Source organism: Aquila chrysaetos, chromosome 10 (assembly GCF_900496995.4).
Source record: "Aquila chrysaetos chrysaetos chromosome 10, bAquChr1.4, whole genome shotgun sequence".
Classification (NCBI taxonomy): Eukaryota; Metazoa; Chordata; class Aves; order Accipitriformes; family Accipitridae; genus Aquila; species Aquila chrysaetos.
This window is the reverse complement of record NC_044013.1, coordinates 38,910,104-38,926,871: the sequence shown is the minus strand read 5'-3', so window position 1 is coordinate 38,926,871 and position 16,768 is coordinate 38,910,104. Positions and strand designations below refer to the sequence as shown.

The 16,768-nt window shown below is 38.0% G+C and overlaps 1 protein-coding gene across 6 annotated transcripts in view; it reads left to right on the top strand.

The window, feature by feature from the left end:
• NCOR1 (nuclear receptor corepressor 1) overlaps window positions 1-16,768 on the top strand; it is a 75,347-nt gene that overhangs the window by 51,336 nt on the left and 7,243 nt on the right. For all 6 annotated transcript variants that reach the window (XM_030027406.1, XM_030027407.1, XM_030027405.1 and 3 more), the window contains 20 exons: window positions 168-341; window positions 1,238-1,398; window positions 1,803-1,923; window positions 2,023-2,124; window positions 2,614-2,711; window positions 3,539-3,707; window positions 4,298-4,438; window positions 5,888-5,971; window positions 6,490-6,746; window positions 7,119-7,479; window positions 8,016-8,240; window positions 9,012-9,221; window positions 10,778-10,927; window positions 11,456-11,629; window positions 12,082-12,247; window positions 12,516-13,012; window positions 13,463-13,591; window positions 14,156-14,313; window positions 14,539-14,762; window positions 15,193-15,330. In XM_030027406.1, the coding sequence (XP_029883266.1) occupies window positions 168-341; window positions 1,238-1,398; window positions 1,803-1,923; window positions 2,023-2,124; window positions 2,614-2,711; window positions 3,539-3,707; window positions 4,298-4,438; window positions 5,888-5,971; window positions 6,490-6,746; window positions 7,119-7,479; window positions 8,016-8,240; window positions 9,012-9,221; window positions 10,778-10,927; window positions 11,456-11,629; window positions 12,082-12,247; window positions 12,516-13,012; window positions 13,463-13,591; window positions 14,156-14,313; window positions 14,539-14,762; window positions 15,193-15,330 (3,739 nt within the window). The remainder of the gene's footprint in view (window positions 1-167; window positions 342-1,237; window positions 1,399-1,802; window positions 1,924-2,022; window positions 2,125-2,613; window positions 2,712-3,538; window positions 3,708-4,297; window positions 4,439-5,887; window positions 5,972-6,489; window positions 6,747-7,118; window positions 7,480-8,015; window positions 8,241-9,011; window positions 9,222-10,777; window positions 10,928-11,455; window positions 11,630-12,081; window positions 12,248-12,515; window positions 13,013-13,462; window positions 13,592-14,155; window positions 14,314-14,538; window positions 14,763-15,192; window positions 15,331-16,768) is intronic.

Genomic DNA, 16,768 nt, shown 5'->3' with positions numbered 1-16,768 from the left:
AATTAAGCTGTACGTTAATACTACTTTTTAATTGAAACATTTGTACCTGATGAATACATCTGACATTGGAGTAGGCCCTTTGTTAAAATTGTGCTGTAAACTGGACCTTTTGACTCTCAATTTCTAATCCAGAGTTCTTTTCTTTCTGACAACTTTAACCTTCACAGGAAAACCGGTGGCCTATATGCCGTATGCTGAGGTCAAGCGAGCAATAGAACAGGAAGCACAAGTGCAAAATACAGCCACGAGGTCAGCCTCTCCATACAGGCTGTCTCCAAGGGAAGTCAATAAAGCCTCTCCCCAGCCTGATATGAATGCAGCTCGCTATAGTGTCCCGCCAGGTAAATATTTTGTTAGGTATCATAGCGATGTGTAGTCTTCTTTTGGAAGCTGGACTTCTGTGACTTGATGTAGTATCAGGTTATTCTCTAAATACTTTGTGACTTAACAAAAGAAAATAGATTGTTTTCTGTGTGTATGCATGTACATAGGTACTCGGTATTTTTCTAGCTCCAGTGAGGTTATATTTTTGTTCTTTATTGCTGCATCAGCTGCATAACATTTATTTTACTAAGCAAATAGGATGTTCTGAAAAGTGTTAGAACAGTATAGGAACAAAGTCATCAAGAGTTTTTCAGCTTAATACAAGTACCATCATATTCAGGGGTGCCCTTTCTTATGAATGGGGGAGTTGAGGAAAAGAGAAAGCTGCTGCTATCGTTAGCATTAGTTTCTGACTGTAATTCCTTAATATTATAGTCTGAATGTTTTATAAAATAGTGAAATAACTGACAGATGTGAATTCTGAAGCTTGGATTGTAAAGTCATGCTAAGACAAGACAAAATCAGGGAAGCTTAGATTATACTTGACTCTGTTGCATTCCATTTAAAGAATAAGAATTTTGTTTAAAAACAGGAAGACAACACAAAATTTGAATATACCCTGGGCTGTTATTTTTAAAAGCTTAGTTTTCAGAGTCTGCAATTCTACAGTGCAGCTTTTGCTATTTCATTTTGAGCTTTGATGGGAGATTAGATACTCAGTTTCTATGTATAACATACACCTGGACATAGTGAATTTCAGAGTTGTAAATACAGCTAGATAGCTTTTGAGTATTGTGAGGTAACTCCCATCAGAAATTGTCAGATGAACTGGGCTATTTCTGTTCTTCTTGTCTCTCTAACAACGAGTAGAGCTGAAACAGACTAATGTTTAATGTACAATTTTCCCCCCAAGTTCTCCAGCCAGCACCTCACCAAGTAATAACCAATATACCTGAAGGAGTCCGCCTTCCAACAACCAGACCCACCAGACCACCACCACCACTCATTCCATCCTCCAAAACAAGTGTGCCATCAGAAAAACCTTCCTTCATCATGGGAGGCTCAATCTCACAAGTAAGGGAATTATTATTTGAAAATTTGTGCTTACATCGATTTTTTTTTTTACCCTTTCACCAACCTTCAACATCTTGTACCTGCTTATGTGTTCACAGCATTAACACTTAAGATATATAAATGCCACCTCTAAAAGTCCAGGAATTACAGGTGCCTTAGAAAATAGAACATGTTGCAGTTATTTACTTTTAGTAGCATGGTTGAGGATGTCCAGTTTAGGTGAACTGCATCTCCAAACTAACAGTGACACTACACTCCTGGTGTTCCGCACTCTGATACTTTGCAGTGGTGTACTATAGCATTTTAAGATAGCATCATAGTAGTATTAGCATTCTCTTTTAAACGTAGATATGAGTCTTCATTCCAGAAATAAGAATTAACATATAATGTATTTGTTGTTTCAGGGAACACCTGGCACTTACTTAACATCCCATAGTCAAGCTTCCTACACCCAAGAACCTGCAAAACCGTCAGTGGGTTCTATATCTCTTGGGCTGCCAAGGCAGCAGGAGTCAGCCAAATCTGGTAAGAAGAGAAAAGCTGATAGGTGTATTATATAGACTATTTAATGACTCATAATTATAAGAAAAAAAAATCCAACCTTTTTCTTCTTCTTCTGAATAGCTTCCCTGCCATATATCAAGCAAGAAGAATTCTCTCCCAGAAGCCAGAATTCCCAACCTGAGGGACTCCTGGTCAGGGCACAACATGAAAGTGTGGTTCGAGGTAAAGAAAGTCATACAGGTTAAGAAACTTTGTCAGAGCCTGAGAAAACAGAGAATTAACTTCTAGAGCTCAAACTACTGAAGTGTTATTTTTAAGTACTATATGATTAATCTGCTCCCTATTTTCCAAGGCATGTGTATTTGTAGCTAGCTCCTCCTGTCTGCATGTCTCATTTAAAAACATTTGTTTCAAGGCATGCCAATTTCAAAATTAAGTTGTTCACACAGAGCAGTACATGTGAAATATCCAAATACATCAAAAGAAAAGAAACTAAATACCATGGATTAAGGCTGTAAAAGACTTTTAATCTGTAAAAGGCTATGTTAAGATTAAATAGTCTGCCTCAAATGCATGCTGTTCAACTGAAATTTTCTCTGTATTTTAGTGTAAACTAACAGTTCTCACTGGAAATTTTAATTATTTCAAATAGAATAGCTACTTTTTTTTTTTTTATTCTCATATTTATCGGGATGTCTTATTTCAAATCAGGTACCACAACGATACAGGAGGGAAGTATAACACGAGGAACTCCAACCAATAAAGTTTCTGTTGAGACCATACCTTCTTTGAGAGGCTCCATAACTCAGGTATTTTTCCCCTTACTGAGAAGGCTGTAGCAAAACAGCATATTTAAACTATCACCGTGAATGTATTTGCATGTCTGAAAAAGTAAATTAATATCACAGAGTAGGAACTGCCTTGAAAAAAAGAAATTTTAAAACAACCCGATGGTCAAATCCCACTATTGCTGAAGTCAGCATTACCATTTCATCTTTACGTATATGAGTCTTTAAACTTTTTAAATAAAACCACCAGAGCCTTTGGTATAGCTAACTGAAGGCTTATTAGAACTTCATGAAAATAGCATCACACCTGAGTTCACATATTAAAATCAACTGTAACCAGTCTTGTGCAGATGCTATTTAAACCAAAAAGGTAAATTAAGTGCTTTTGTCTCATCATTTTTTAAATGCTACTGTTTGGGTTGACTTGCGATCTCTAGTTATCAAAGTAATAGTAACAATTCTCTGAGAAGGGTAGGTTTCATTACTTTGGATAGAAATAAAACCTAATAGCACCATTAAGTATGTAGTATATGTTATCTTTCCCCAAAATGGTATTATAGGGTAAATGTTCTAGGTCATGAAATACTTTTGTAATATTGTACTCCCTCTTCTTCTTTCTGTATTTTTTTAACAAGGTAGCAAATTGCCCACAAATAATCTTACTAATATTTAGGTTAAATGTCTAATAATAGAGGCAGAAGTTTAAGTCATACTGCTTGATAAAGTAATTGGTTTTCTAGATCTAAAAAATGTTGTAGGTTTGGGTTTGTTTTTTTTTTTTCTCCCTTCACTGCTCCCTATTCTCTTAAATACACGTTCCGAATTATATTTGATTGATTTATATCCAGGGTACACCAGCTCTGTCCCAGTCTGGCATAGCAGCTGATGCATTATTGAAGGGAACTATCACCCGGCTAGCTACAGAAGACAGCAGCCCAGAAAAGTGCCGAGAGGAAGCTTCAGCCAAAGGCCATGTTATTTATGAAGGCAAAAGTGGGCATATTTTATCGTATGATAGTGAGTATTTGTATATTCTGCCTGATCAAAGTCAAGACTGCAGCAGGTTCTACTTTTATAATCCATAGCTGAAGTATATCTGCTTCCAAGTGGATAGGTATAAACCTCAGTCACTGGGGTACTGTCTGGGAGAAGTATTGACCTGCATGTGTTTTTGAGGGTATAAGAATTAAAGTGATCCAGAAATTGTGCTTGTGTTTTGAAGAGTCTCCTGTACTATGTATTAAAATATAGTTAAAACTATTTAATTTCTGTACCATTTATTTCCAATTTGTCATGGAATATTTTTATTTTGGAATGTTAAACAACCAAGTTTAAAATTATATGTATTAAAATCAAAAGAAATGTATCATTTAACTTTGAACTTCAATTGAAATACTGATAAATTAGTAACTGGTTGAACAAATATATTTTTTAACAAACCATAAAAGATCTTTCTATGGTTGAGATTTAATGTTACAATATTACATTGAAGTTGTAAAGTATTAATGATCTGTGGTCTCATTAAATGTAACGCTCACATGGGTGTTGTTTTTTTTTTTTTTTTTATTGTCCACATTTCCTAACCACACTTCTGTAAATTTTTCCAGCTATTAAAAATGTTCGTGAAGGAACAAGGAGTCCAAGAACTGCCCATGAAATTGGTTTAAAGAGAAGCTATGATACAATGGAAGGAAATATAAAGCAAGGAATGTCAATGCGGGAGTCTCCAGTGTCTGCACCGCTGGAAGGTAAAAACAGTGGCTTCCAAGGTGTTTTGTGTTTTATCCAAACCTTTTGCATTGATTTAAGAGTATCTAGAGTTATTTTATGGAACAGACTAAAAGAGAAATTGGATTTAAATCTTACACTACTAACCAAATCCACGCAATAATCAATACAATTAAAGCATGCTGGGAATATGACTGGAGTAGACACTAGTTTTCCTGTTTCTTTTGCTGGTTTGTTACCATAACTGCAGGTAATTCAGCTGGCACTTACTCATCTCAGTAGATGCGATACGTGTAACTGACTCTTCACAGTCCCAGTGGGTTGTTGCAGAGCTCAAAGGACGCTGAGTCATACTAGCATGGACTCCATGGACACACCCATTAGTTAAATATTGGTCTCAGCCATGGCATAGTAACTTGGTAACACATTGGCATGACCTTTTGCATTCCTGCAATAAACCTCTTCGATTATGCCAAACAGAAGACTTGCACAGCTGCCATATCCCGCTTCAGGGCATCCCTAGTATTTTGATTTAATAAACTGTCATCAAATTAAGCCTGCAAAGGTCAAATCAGGCCATTGTGTAACTTTTCTGATTTTTTTTTTTAAAAATACAAATGCAAGAAAATGTTTCATGCCTGAACTATGGAGTCTTATTCCTTAAGTGCATTTTGTCCCATCTTTGGGTAGCCCTTAAAGGCTATTTTGTGTATAATTTCATCAGATGGAAGAATATGAATTAGAGGGGTTTAGGCTGTATATTGAAATTCAGTGTTGCCTTTAAGTTGCTGATGCATTTGGATCATCTTCGGGCTCTTTTTGGCATATGAGAACCTGCTCTCATACTTTTATGCTGCATGTCGTCACCTGGCACATTTTCTGTCCTCAGACTGTGGACAATTCTGAGTTCTTTGGGGGTTTAATTTAGATTCCTCCTGTAGGAACAATAAATTCAAGTCTTACCAGATGATTCAATATGAACTTTGATTAATTTGGAGGATGCTGAGGTATATTTTGGGGTGGGTTTTTTTTTTCCTTTTTGTTCCACTTCCCGTCATGAACACCTTTCTTTACTAGGTAAGGAAACTGAAGTGGAGTGTAAGAGAAGCAGTGACTGCTTTTGGGACAAGAGTTAAGCTTAATTATAAAAAATACCTTGTGTTTTCTAAATATGTTAAAACTTGCAACAATGTAATTGCATGAATAGTTGAACTGAAAGTGGGTGGTTTTTTTTTTGTTTTGTTTTGTTTTTGTTTTTGTTTTTTTGAGCAAAATGGTGTTTATAACATGTTGATACAATGCCCAGCATTCTTAGGCTAGGCCCTTTGGGCACTACCCTGATACAGATCCTATCTGTAATGTATGTAAGAAGGAGGAGGGTTTTTGTTGGTTTGGGTTTTTTTTTGTTGGGGTTTTGGTTTTTTTGAGTAGTTGTTTAATTCTCTAAATTATATTCATTATAATTTTAGGTTTAATATGCCGTGCGCTGCCTAGGGGTAGTCCTCATGCTGAACTAAAAGAGAGAACAGTGTTGTCAGGCTCTATAATGCAAGGTAAAGTATTGCAAGTTTAGAAGGCAAGCATTAATTACATCCTCAAAAATCTGGATTTCTGAACCTTAAGACTGTTATTAACAATGGTAGCTGTGTTAAAGGTGGAGCTTATTTTATTAAACATGTTTTCAGAGCATAAATCAGCAACTTTCTGATATGCTATATACAAAGCTAACGTGTAAACATAGCATTTTATTTCTTTTTGGAGAACAGACTTTTTGAAATATGAATACTTGGTAGTTAGCACTTTTTTTTTAGTGAACACTAACAGTTGCCCAGACCTCTGAAGATGTATGCTATTGCCTCTATTTCAGCATCTGAAATAACTTGGGATGCTTTCAGTAGTATTTTGAATATTTGTTCAGTATTATTTTTGTGGCAGGTTTTTTAGTCTTCAGAATATATTATCGTAGACTATAGCAAACCAAAGTTCCAGTATTATGACATGTAGTTGGTTACTCTGTTTATGAAAAATGAGACTTATTAATAGCATTAATATGACTTTCTTTCTATAAAAGGCACGCCAAGAGCAACAGCTGAAAGTTTTGAAGAAGGCTTGAAATACCCTAAACAGATTAAGAGAGAGTCACCTCCCATAAGGACATTTGAAGGAGCCATTACTAAGGGGAAACCATATGATGGAGTCACTACTATAAAAGAAATGGGTCGTTCCATCCATGAAATCCCAAGACAGGACCTATTAAGCCAGGAGAGTCGCAAGACTCCTGAAATGGTGCAGACGACCAGGCCCATCATAGAAGGCTCCATATCTCAGGTAAATACAAAAAGCACTACGAGACTCATACAGTTGCTTACAGACTCAGTAGTGAATCAATTCAGGATATTTGAATAATGACAAATGGGGGTTGGTGGTGTTTTGTTTTAAGAAACCTACCAACTTATAAAGCTTAAAAATATTTTCTGTGTATGAGAAAAATCCTGACACTTCACCTGTAGGGAACACACTTGCAAGCAAATGTGAGAGAACTGACAAGTAACAGTCATTAAGATCCAGTTGTATTCTGCACTGATGTGGTAGAAGCAATGAACTACGATATCAGCGATGTGATTTCCCCCCCCCAGCCTGCCCCCAGCATGAGTGAAGCATTGGCAGGATAACCTTACCTGATCTTTTTCTCCTTTTCAGGGCACACCCATAAAATATGAAAGCAATTCTGGCCAGTCTGCCATCAAACACAACGTAAAATCTTTAATCACTGGACCAAGCAAGCTACCCCGTGGAATGCCTCAGCTGGAAATGGTGCCAGAAAACGTGAAGGTGGTGGAGCGAGGAAAATATGAAGATGTGAAGACCGGGGATGCAGTACGTTCCCGTCACACGTCAGTAGTCAGCTCTGGTCCCTCTGTTCTCAGGTCAACACTTCATGAAACTCCCAAATCACAGCTGAGCCCTGGGATTTATGATGATACCAATGCTCGGAGGACACCTGTGAACTATCAGAGTCCAATGTCCAGGAGTTCACCTATGATGAATAGAGTTAGTGAGGGTATGTTATTCCTATCCAGAGTAAGACAAGAAGTTTTAATAATTTAATTTTAAACTTACTTTTAAACTGGTTTCTGTATTCCATTCTACTTTCTTTTATTCTAATGGCTTCTCTCCATTTGGAGGGTGGCTAGAAGGAATTTTCGTAGGCTGTAAGCTGTTAATTTAAATAAGAAAATGAAAATCTGCCATATTGTAACATGGAGGTGGGAAGGCAATTCAATCTCAATTTGCATTTGATTAGGGATCACATTGAAAGTGTAACCTACAAGGGTAATGTTTTAAGGGCAGGAGCTATTCCTGAATTACAGAGGTATCTAGATAAGGAAGATAATATAGTAAAGTGTAAGCAATCTTAGTTTTAGGATTTAGATTTTTCACTAGAAATAGTTTGTGATATAAAATGGTCTCTGTGATTTATTGTATCAGATTGCAGGGTCCTCTAGAACATTCCTTCAGAGCCAGTGTGTACTTACAGATGAATTTTCTATTGAAAAAATATGCATTTTATTAATTTGGGTTTTTCATTGTTTTTAGCTGGAATATCTTCTGGGAAGCCAGCAAATCACGAAAGGAAAAACACACTTACTCCGACACAGAGGGAGAGCGTGCCAGCAAAATCTCCAGTCCCAGGGGTTGATCCTGTAGTGACTCACAGTCCTTTTGACCCTCATCACAGAGGAGCAACTCCTGAAGTCTATAGGGGTCACCTCCCTCCTCATTTAGATCCTGCTATGCCCTTTCACAGGGCTCTGGATCCTGGTAATACGTTTGTGTTGGTTTTTTTAGTTCTAGAAATATTGTATGATTTGATACACGGAAAAAATACCTTTAAAAGGCAATTATCAGTGGCCAGATATAATTTATAAGAGGTTATATATACACACTGTTGGTTTGATTTCAGTTTAGTGGGGGTTTTAATATCTAACCAGGAAACTTATTAAAATATTATTGTATAATGCCGTAACTTTGTTTTTGAAGCTGCCAGGTTGCTTCTGTTTTGTTAAAAAGTTCAGACAGTATTTTTAGATAAGTATTTGTGAAATATCGTAAAAGCTTTCAGGAACGCTATGCAAAGAAGGATGTGGAAGATGCTATAGAAATAAAGTGTAATCAGGACCTCTCTGTTCAGGACTGATTTATTCTCGCTGATGGATCATCAGGTTATCCCTGGTGATATTAAATACAGTAGACTTCCTTTTAACCTATCCATCAGTCCACTTCTGTGGGGTATTTTAACCTTCTTTAGGTATTTCAGCCCTTTACATCTTCAGAACTTCAGGATTTATATTTCTAATCATGTCGCTTCTCTAATGTATATCTCCAATCTGGATTATTTAGCTTTTCCTGTCTGCATACAGTGCATAAATTCAATAAAACATCAGTATTAAAATGCTATTTTAATTCATTTGGCACTGGCTAGAGAGCATTGATAGCACCTCTCATTGAAGCTATATAAACATCTGAAACTTTCGTTTGATATCACCCATACTGCTTCCTAAATCTTCTTTTTTTCCTGTCCTTCACCCTCAGCTGCTGCTGCTTACCTGTTCCAAAGGCAGCTCTCGCCCACCCCAGGCTACCCAAGTCAGTATCAGCTTTACGCAATGGAGAATACACGACAGACAATCCTAAATGACTACATTACCTCACAGCAGATGCAAGTCAATTTGCGTCCTGATGTAACAAGAGGATTATCTCCTAGAGAGCAAACTTTAGCTCTCCCATATGCCGGAGCAAGAGGTATGCCTGTGTTTTTTCTGATGTTCTTTAAAGTGTGTTTTGGATATGAGGTGTGGTTTGGTTGATTGATTTGGTTTTTTTGTTGCTGCTTATAAATATATGTGTTGATGGATGCATGCATACAAGTGCATATGTATAGAAATGTTTGCAAATGAGTTGTCATACATCTACCTGGCTTTTGTAGATATAAAGGAAAACTAGGTATGTAATCAATATTGTTAAAGGGAAGGCTGTAAGAGTTATTAGTGTTCAAGAAGCTACACTGTTTTATGCTAGTTTAAATTGATATTCAGAAGCATATTTAACTCATCTTCAAACTTCAGAAAAGAGAATTATATCAAAATGAGAGCTTCTTCAAAATTAAAATAAAAGCAACAGCTGAAAGGGTAAGGGTTGTGAAAAACAAGGTGATTATTTAAAGACATTATGTTAGAGAGTTAGCAAATGTGTGTGACCTGTTGCAGGGTGGGGGAAAGCCTAAATCAATTTGGACACTTAGCAGCAGCAGGAAGGAGCTGTTAAAAGTAAAAAGACATCTCGCAAAAGTCTTAACTCCTCAAACAAAAGAAAAAGGAAATCTTGACAAGTTAAATGTAAGACCATAAAGGTCAAAAAAATTGAGGAACAATTTATAAAGCCAAATGAACTAGTAACTTCTTCAGATACACTAGAAGCAAGAAACTTGGCAAAGAAACTGTAGGAACTGATAAATCATCAAAACTCAGAAGTAATGCTTTAGAAGATAAAGCCATTACAAAAAAGAAAAGCAACTTCTTTGCAACTCTGTTCACTGTGGAGAGATTTATATCACTGTGATGGAGATTCTCTTTATGGGTATATGAGTTTGAAGAACTCTTTCACATTGAAATGTTGAACAAAGTCTTAGAATAAAATAATAAAATAAATAGTGTTGAATCCTTGGGGTTACATGGCATTCTCCCAGGAGTTACAAACCTAGCAGGAAATAGTCAATCTACCAGCTTGGTTACTGGATATGATAATCTGTCTGTTGCTTAAATCAGTTTTGATAATTATTGGTAGAATGGAAGACAGCAAATGTGAGGAAATTAGGCTGGTAGGACTAATTATCTTGGGGATAAGATACAAGATCCTGTAGTGTTTTAATTGGTTGGAAAAGAAAGAATAAGTGGTTTTTGTAGTAGGCGAAGTTATATTGGAGTTCCAGTGGGACCTGTGCATTTCAACATTTCATTTCATTTTATGAATAGAAAAGGTCTGGAAAAGGGAGTGAATGATGTCAGGTAATACCATTTTCCTAAAAGGTGGGATTATGAGTAGAGGTGAAGTGTATTTTTCTGAAGGGCAATTAAAGGGAGTGCTAGAAATGCAAATTCTGGCTTAGTATGTTCCTAAATTGCTGACTGCCAGATCTAAGAGAGTATAACCAGCTGGAATATAGTTCTGCACGTGCTTTATTCTTATATTTTTTCCACTAAACATTCACTGCTGATAGTTGTCAATGAACAGAATATATAATGTGTGGACCATTGGTCTGTCCTTGAACGGCCATTCTTACATGTGTCATCTCCTAACAGGAATTATTGACCTGAACAATATGGCTCCCACTATCTTAGTGCCTCATCCTGGAGGAACAAGCACACCACCCATGGAAAGAATCACATATATCCCTGGTACCCAGCTTACGTTCCCTCCCAGGCCTTACAATCCTGCTTCTCTGTCACCAGGTGAGAGCTCTTATGATTTGGAGGTGTCTCTAATCATCTGACATGCTGAGATAATTGACCACCTTTATTTAGCTTTCATTAATGTCATGTTTTGATGTTTTCTCAGGCGATGCTTTTTGCATGCACTTCTCACTTGGATAGCAAAGGTTTTCCTAATAATATTCTTTATAGTTACATTAGCAGCTGAAGGAGCGCTGACAAATTCAGAATTTGCCTCGTTCTATCAGGTCTTTATTTATAGTCATTTGACTATGACTTCACTAACCTCATATTACATGTGTTGAAGGGTGGAATTTGCGTCTCTAAGCTGTCTGGTTTCTAACTGTATAGAAACCACTTTAGTAAAGCAGTTGACTCCTTCCACTGTCACTGTATGTTAAGCTTTTGTCTTCCTAGATAAGCGGATAGTCTTGAGTAGAATGAAAATGTATTTGGGAAATTTTGCTGTAAGTGGGTGGCAGAATATATTGGCAAGTGTTTACATCAAATTATGCTTAACTCGAGTATCTCTTTTTGTGGACCTTCCAGGACACCCTACACACCTGGCAGCTTCTGCAGCTGCAAATGCTGAAAGGGAACGGGAAAGGGAGAGGGAGAAGGAACGGGAAAGGGAGAGGGAACGTGAGCGAGAGCGGGAAAGAGAACGAGAACGAGAGAGGGAGAGAATAGCTTCAGTCCCTGCTGAACTTTATCTTCGACCAGGTGAGTGCACATTGCTACACTTGGATCAGTTGTCTTGTAGACTCTAACTGCTCATTTTCTATAGGCACTGTTAGCAACATGCAGCTTATTAACAACACATGACAAGAGTTTGGTTTTAGTCTGCACTTAAGGCAGGTTCCTGCTACCTAGCAGTTCTGGTCGTAATTGTAACTTCTGCAAGTACCAGGATTCTTGATCTTTCTCTCATAGCAACGTAGTACCTAGGGAACGGTGTGAATCCCAGTTATCGCTAACACAACTTGCGTGTCATTTAGAGCATTGTAAACAGAATGCTGCCATTTAAACCTTTAATACATACAGTCACATCTAGAGTGGTGGAGACAACTGGGAAAGGATGTGGAGGAGACAGCATCAATACATTGTTCTGCATTGTTAATAAGAGTGATCTATATATATTTTTTGTTTGCTCCCTTCTGCTCTATGTTCTGCAGGTACAGAGCAGCCTGGCAGACCTGGCAGTCACGGATATGTTCGGTCCCCGTCCCCTTCAGTTAGAAGCCAGGAAAACATACTGCAGCAAAGGCCTAGTATTTTTCAAGGAACCAATGGGACAAGTGTAATCACACCTTTGGATCCTGCTGCTCAGCTACGTATCATGTATGTTTTATAAGTTACTGTTGCAGAGATATCTGTTCTAATATTTGAGCTTATTAAAAGGTGCATTTAGCCTGAGGAAAATACTACAAGATGAGGATATTCCACTATCTGATTGCTCTTGGATTTATCGGAAATGATCCAATGCATTTCCACCAGTCCAGTTTGGATAGAAATTAGTGTCACAAAAGCTTGCTTTGTTGTACGCATGATATGGCTCTAGTTCTTTTGTCATGTGATATAATTCAGAATATTCAATGTTTGCCAACAGGCAGCTGACCCCTGGAGCTCCCTCTATTACTCAAGGGTTGCCAGCTTCCCGTTACAATACTGCTGCTGATGCCCTTGCAGCACTAGTAGATGCTGCAGCCTCTGCTCCTCAGATGGAAGTTGCCAAAGCAAAAGAGAACAAGCACGAAGGAACCAGAATAGAAGAGAATATGGGACGCCGGTCAGCTGTGGTTACTGAACAGCAGCAGATGGAACAGAAGACGCTGGAGGTAGAAAAGAGGCCAGTCCAGTGCCCCTATACATCTGCAAATTTTTCTGGTGGGAAGTCCCAGGGACAGTCTTCATCAGTAGTCTATTCAGAGGCTGGTAAAGAAAAAGGACCTCCTCCTAAATCCAGGTACGAGGAAGAGCTGAGAACTCGAGGAAAGACCACAATTACTGCTGCTAACTTCATAGATGTGATCATCACTCGACAGATTGCTTCAGACAAGGATGCACGAGATAGGGGCTCTCAAAGTTCAGATTCTTCCAGTAGTTGTACGTATCTTAGTAACTATCTACTTCTTTGCTGTCTTAGCCTTTTAGGGAAATAATGAGATATGAAATGATTCTGATGTTTAACAATGAAATATTCAGCTCTGCACAGTACAAACAGATCACAGAAAAATACAGGTTTTGCATATAGTGACTCAAGATTCTTGCAAAATCAGAGTTGTTTGCTTTATTCGTATTCCATGCTACAACACGAAATGCAGGATAATAAGACTAACCTTATCAGAAGTCAGGAAACCTAAAATTATTTGGTTTACGTTGGAACACTGTTTTGTGGAAGTATTTGTATCACCTTGCTTATCATGAGAAAAAGTGTTTTGACTTTGATTTCACAGGTGTCATTTTAAATGGAAGCACTAGTGTTGCTATGTATAGGCAACAAAAATTTTCTGTGATGTTTACACCTTATTCTACAACCTTTGCTTTGATATTCAGTATCCTCCCACCGGTATGAAGCTCCTGGAGATGCTATTGAGGTGATTAGCCCTGCAAATTCACCTGTACCTACTCAAGAAAAGCTACAGCCCTATCAACAAGAGACACCTAAACCAAGCCAGGCAGAGAGTAAGTTTATCTGCATATGCCAATATTCTCACAATTATCTTGCTTATATTTACCAGCTCCATGAGCTCATAATGAAGTTAAAATATCTTGGGAGTCTTTAAGTGACTGCTTACCACATTCTTAAATTTTCAGAAACTTTTGTTGGAAGCATGTTGTTGCAGTGATCTGTGGAAAAACTAGAGCAAATGTATTGGCACTTGGCATTAAACAGAGCTCCTTTACATTACCGTATAGGTGATTTAATAAGAAATTTATTATTTACAATTGTGGCATATTGGTGTTGATGCCTACAATTTTTTACCTATTAGTAAAGTTCAAACTATTGCAGTACAGTTTGCAGGTGAGAAATGAGCTGAAATTCACCTGTGTTGTGGAATGAACCTTTATTTATCTATTCTAAATTATAGGGCCTATATATGAAGGGGGAAAAGGTGGTTATCACACAGGATACCTAAAATCTAATGCAGAAACACCTCATCTTTTACATTTATAAGCACAGAACTTTCAAACCTTGAAGCTTCAGTAATACCATCTTAACAGACTGACCTTTTCTTCTTCAACTAGATGACCCAAACAGGCAATATGAGGGGCCGATTCACCGCTATAGGACACAACAGGAACCCCCTTCACCCCAACAACCTCCACCTCCTTCTTCCCAAGCAGAAGGGATGGCACATGTGCCCAGGACCCATCGACTTATCACCCTTGCTGATCACATCTGTGTAGGTTTATTTTTATGCATCTTTTCAGATGTGAAAAGTTATATTTTGATGAAAACGTGTGTTTTGGAACATAATACCAATTATGTAATTATTAGTTTTACTTGAGGATATTATACAATAATCTATCTGAACTTCTAATCTGTCTCATTCATCTAGTTCATGAATACGTACGCTCTGGCCAATGTCTGACCAAGATCTCTTTTCTATCTTTTTGGTCACGATCAGCAAATTATTACACAAGACTTTGCTAGAAACCAAGCAGCTTCTCAGGCCTCTTTGCAGCCTCCCACCACTACATTCCAGAATTCCACCCCTGCTCCAACACCTGTTTCTACCCGGGCAAAGACATCCAATCGCTACAGTCCTGAGTCACAGTCGCAGTCTGTCCACCATCAGCGGCCAGGTGCTAGAGTGTCACCTGAAAATCTGTCTGACAAGTCCAGGGGAAGGTAATGCATGTATTCGGTTTAACTGCAAATTTAATTAGTGCCCAAATACGACATTTATAAAAAATAGTGTAGTAATCTTGGTGTAGACCAGAAGTAGAGGTATCTTTTAGTCTTTTTTTAGGCAATGTCTGTCTTGCACTGTTTTTGACAATTGCTTGGCTCCATAACATAGCTTACAGCTGTTTTCCCTTCACTTCTCGTGCTTAATTTCCGGTCTTTAGAGGGGTGAAGATGTTTAATTACTTAGAGCTTACCAGGGTCATTATGGACTATTTAAAGTCACCATTTTGAGATCGCCAAGCATACTAAAGCATGTAACATATATAACTAGACATAAGTAGTTATGTAACAACTGGAATGCAATTACATGTGTTAACTACTGCTTTACATGCATTAAGAGTACTTATCTGTCTCTGAATTATGGATGTAGACCTGGAAAATCTCCAGAGAGGAGTCATGTCTCTTCAGAGCCCTATGAGCCAATCTCGCCACCTCAGGTCCCGGTTGTACATGAGAAACAGGAAAATGTTCTTTTGCTTTCCCAAAGAACTGAGCCTACTGAACAGAGGTATGTGTGAAACTGAATTTTGAAAACATTATTCTGGATCTTTGTGCTGCAAGCAGTATCTTTATTAAGTTTTAAGCGACCTTCCTCTGGTACCACAGGCAAGTTGTTAATCACCATTACCCTTATGTTGTTAATCACTGTTACCCTTTTGCCCTAGCATTCAAAACTTGCTCCTTGGGAGATGCTTTGGGAAGCCTGAGTAAAACATCATCTGTACATGTTCCATCTTAAATTTCTTGGTGCAAACAGTGTGTTCTATTGATACAAAACATTGTAACAGAACTTCTTGTGGGTGCCAGTTCTATAAAACTGAAGTGGTTTTGGGGAAAGGTCTGTTTTCTACAATTTTTATTGTGTATATAAATGTATATAAAATTCAGGCTTCTCCTGCCTGATGGGCTTCCTGGATACTGTCCTGGTGAAGTGTGGAGGAGCCCAGGCTTCCAACACTCATGATTCTAGAGCAGCTTATCACATGAAATACCACTAAGGAGCTTAATTTCCAGGATGTGTGAAGGTGGGGTGTCAAGGGGTCCATGCGTTGGGCAGCCCTGTTTCCCAGAGCTATTTGTCAGTCTGCCAGATCTGCAACATAAACCTACATGGGATCCCTGGCAGACTGCGTCAGTGCTGGTGTCTTCAAACGTCTGGCAGATGCACATTGGAATGGATGCTTCTGGCGTTTGCTTTGCTGCCTGCTGAAGAAGGAATAGCACCCAACGTGCTCACCATGTACTTATTTCAGGCTCATGCTGGTGAAATGGATCCTTTTTTTCTTGGTTTTTTTTCCCCCTCCACTCTGCAGTTGCTGGCAGGCTTGTTGCAGTCCATGATGGATATTAGCTAGATGTGAAGGGATTTTCAGGAACATGGCAGGGAAGATTGCACTTTTTAGAATTTTAAGGATTGTGGCCTAGGAAACCTGGAGTCTTTGTCGTCTTTAGTTTATTTTTAGCTTATTTTTTTCAGCTGAAGTATGGGGTGGGTTTTTTTTGTTTGGTTGGGGTTTTTTTGAACTAAAATTGATTTGCCAGATTGCTGCTGCTTAGAATACTTGAGTTAGTTTAAGTGCCCCAGTGAACATAACTTAGTTGATAATTTTTATTCAGTGCAAGTTGTTTGTGACCCTGGTATTAGCTTAGATTTTTCACCTGAATGTCTTCATGCTTTGGGGTTGTGGTTTTTTTCTTAAAACTCTGTAATTGGAATACTAATGTTTTTATCATCTTTATAAATAGCCTAAAATTTGCATATTTTCAGATCTGAAGATAAAATGCACCCCTTCTCATTTTGACATTTACTTCAGCAATGTTTTTATGCTAATGTGACAGAAATTGTGTACAGAAAGTGTGCCAGCTACTGTGAATGTAAAATTGATGAGGGGTATGAAATACAGAATGTGGATCCCAGTCTGAATTTGTGCCATAGAGCAAGGATG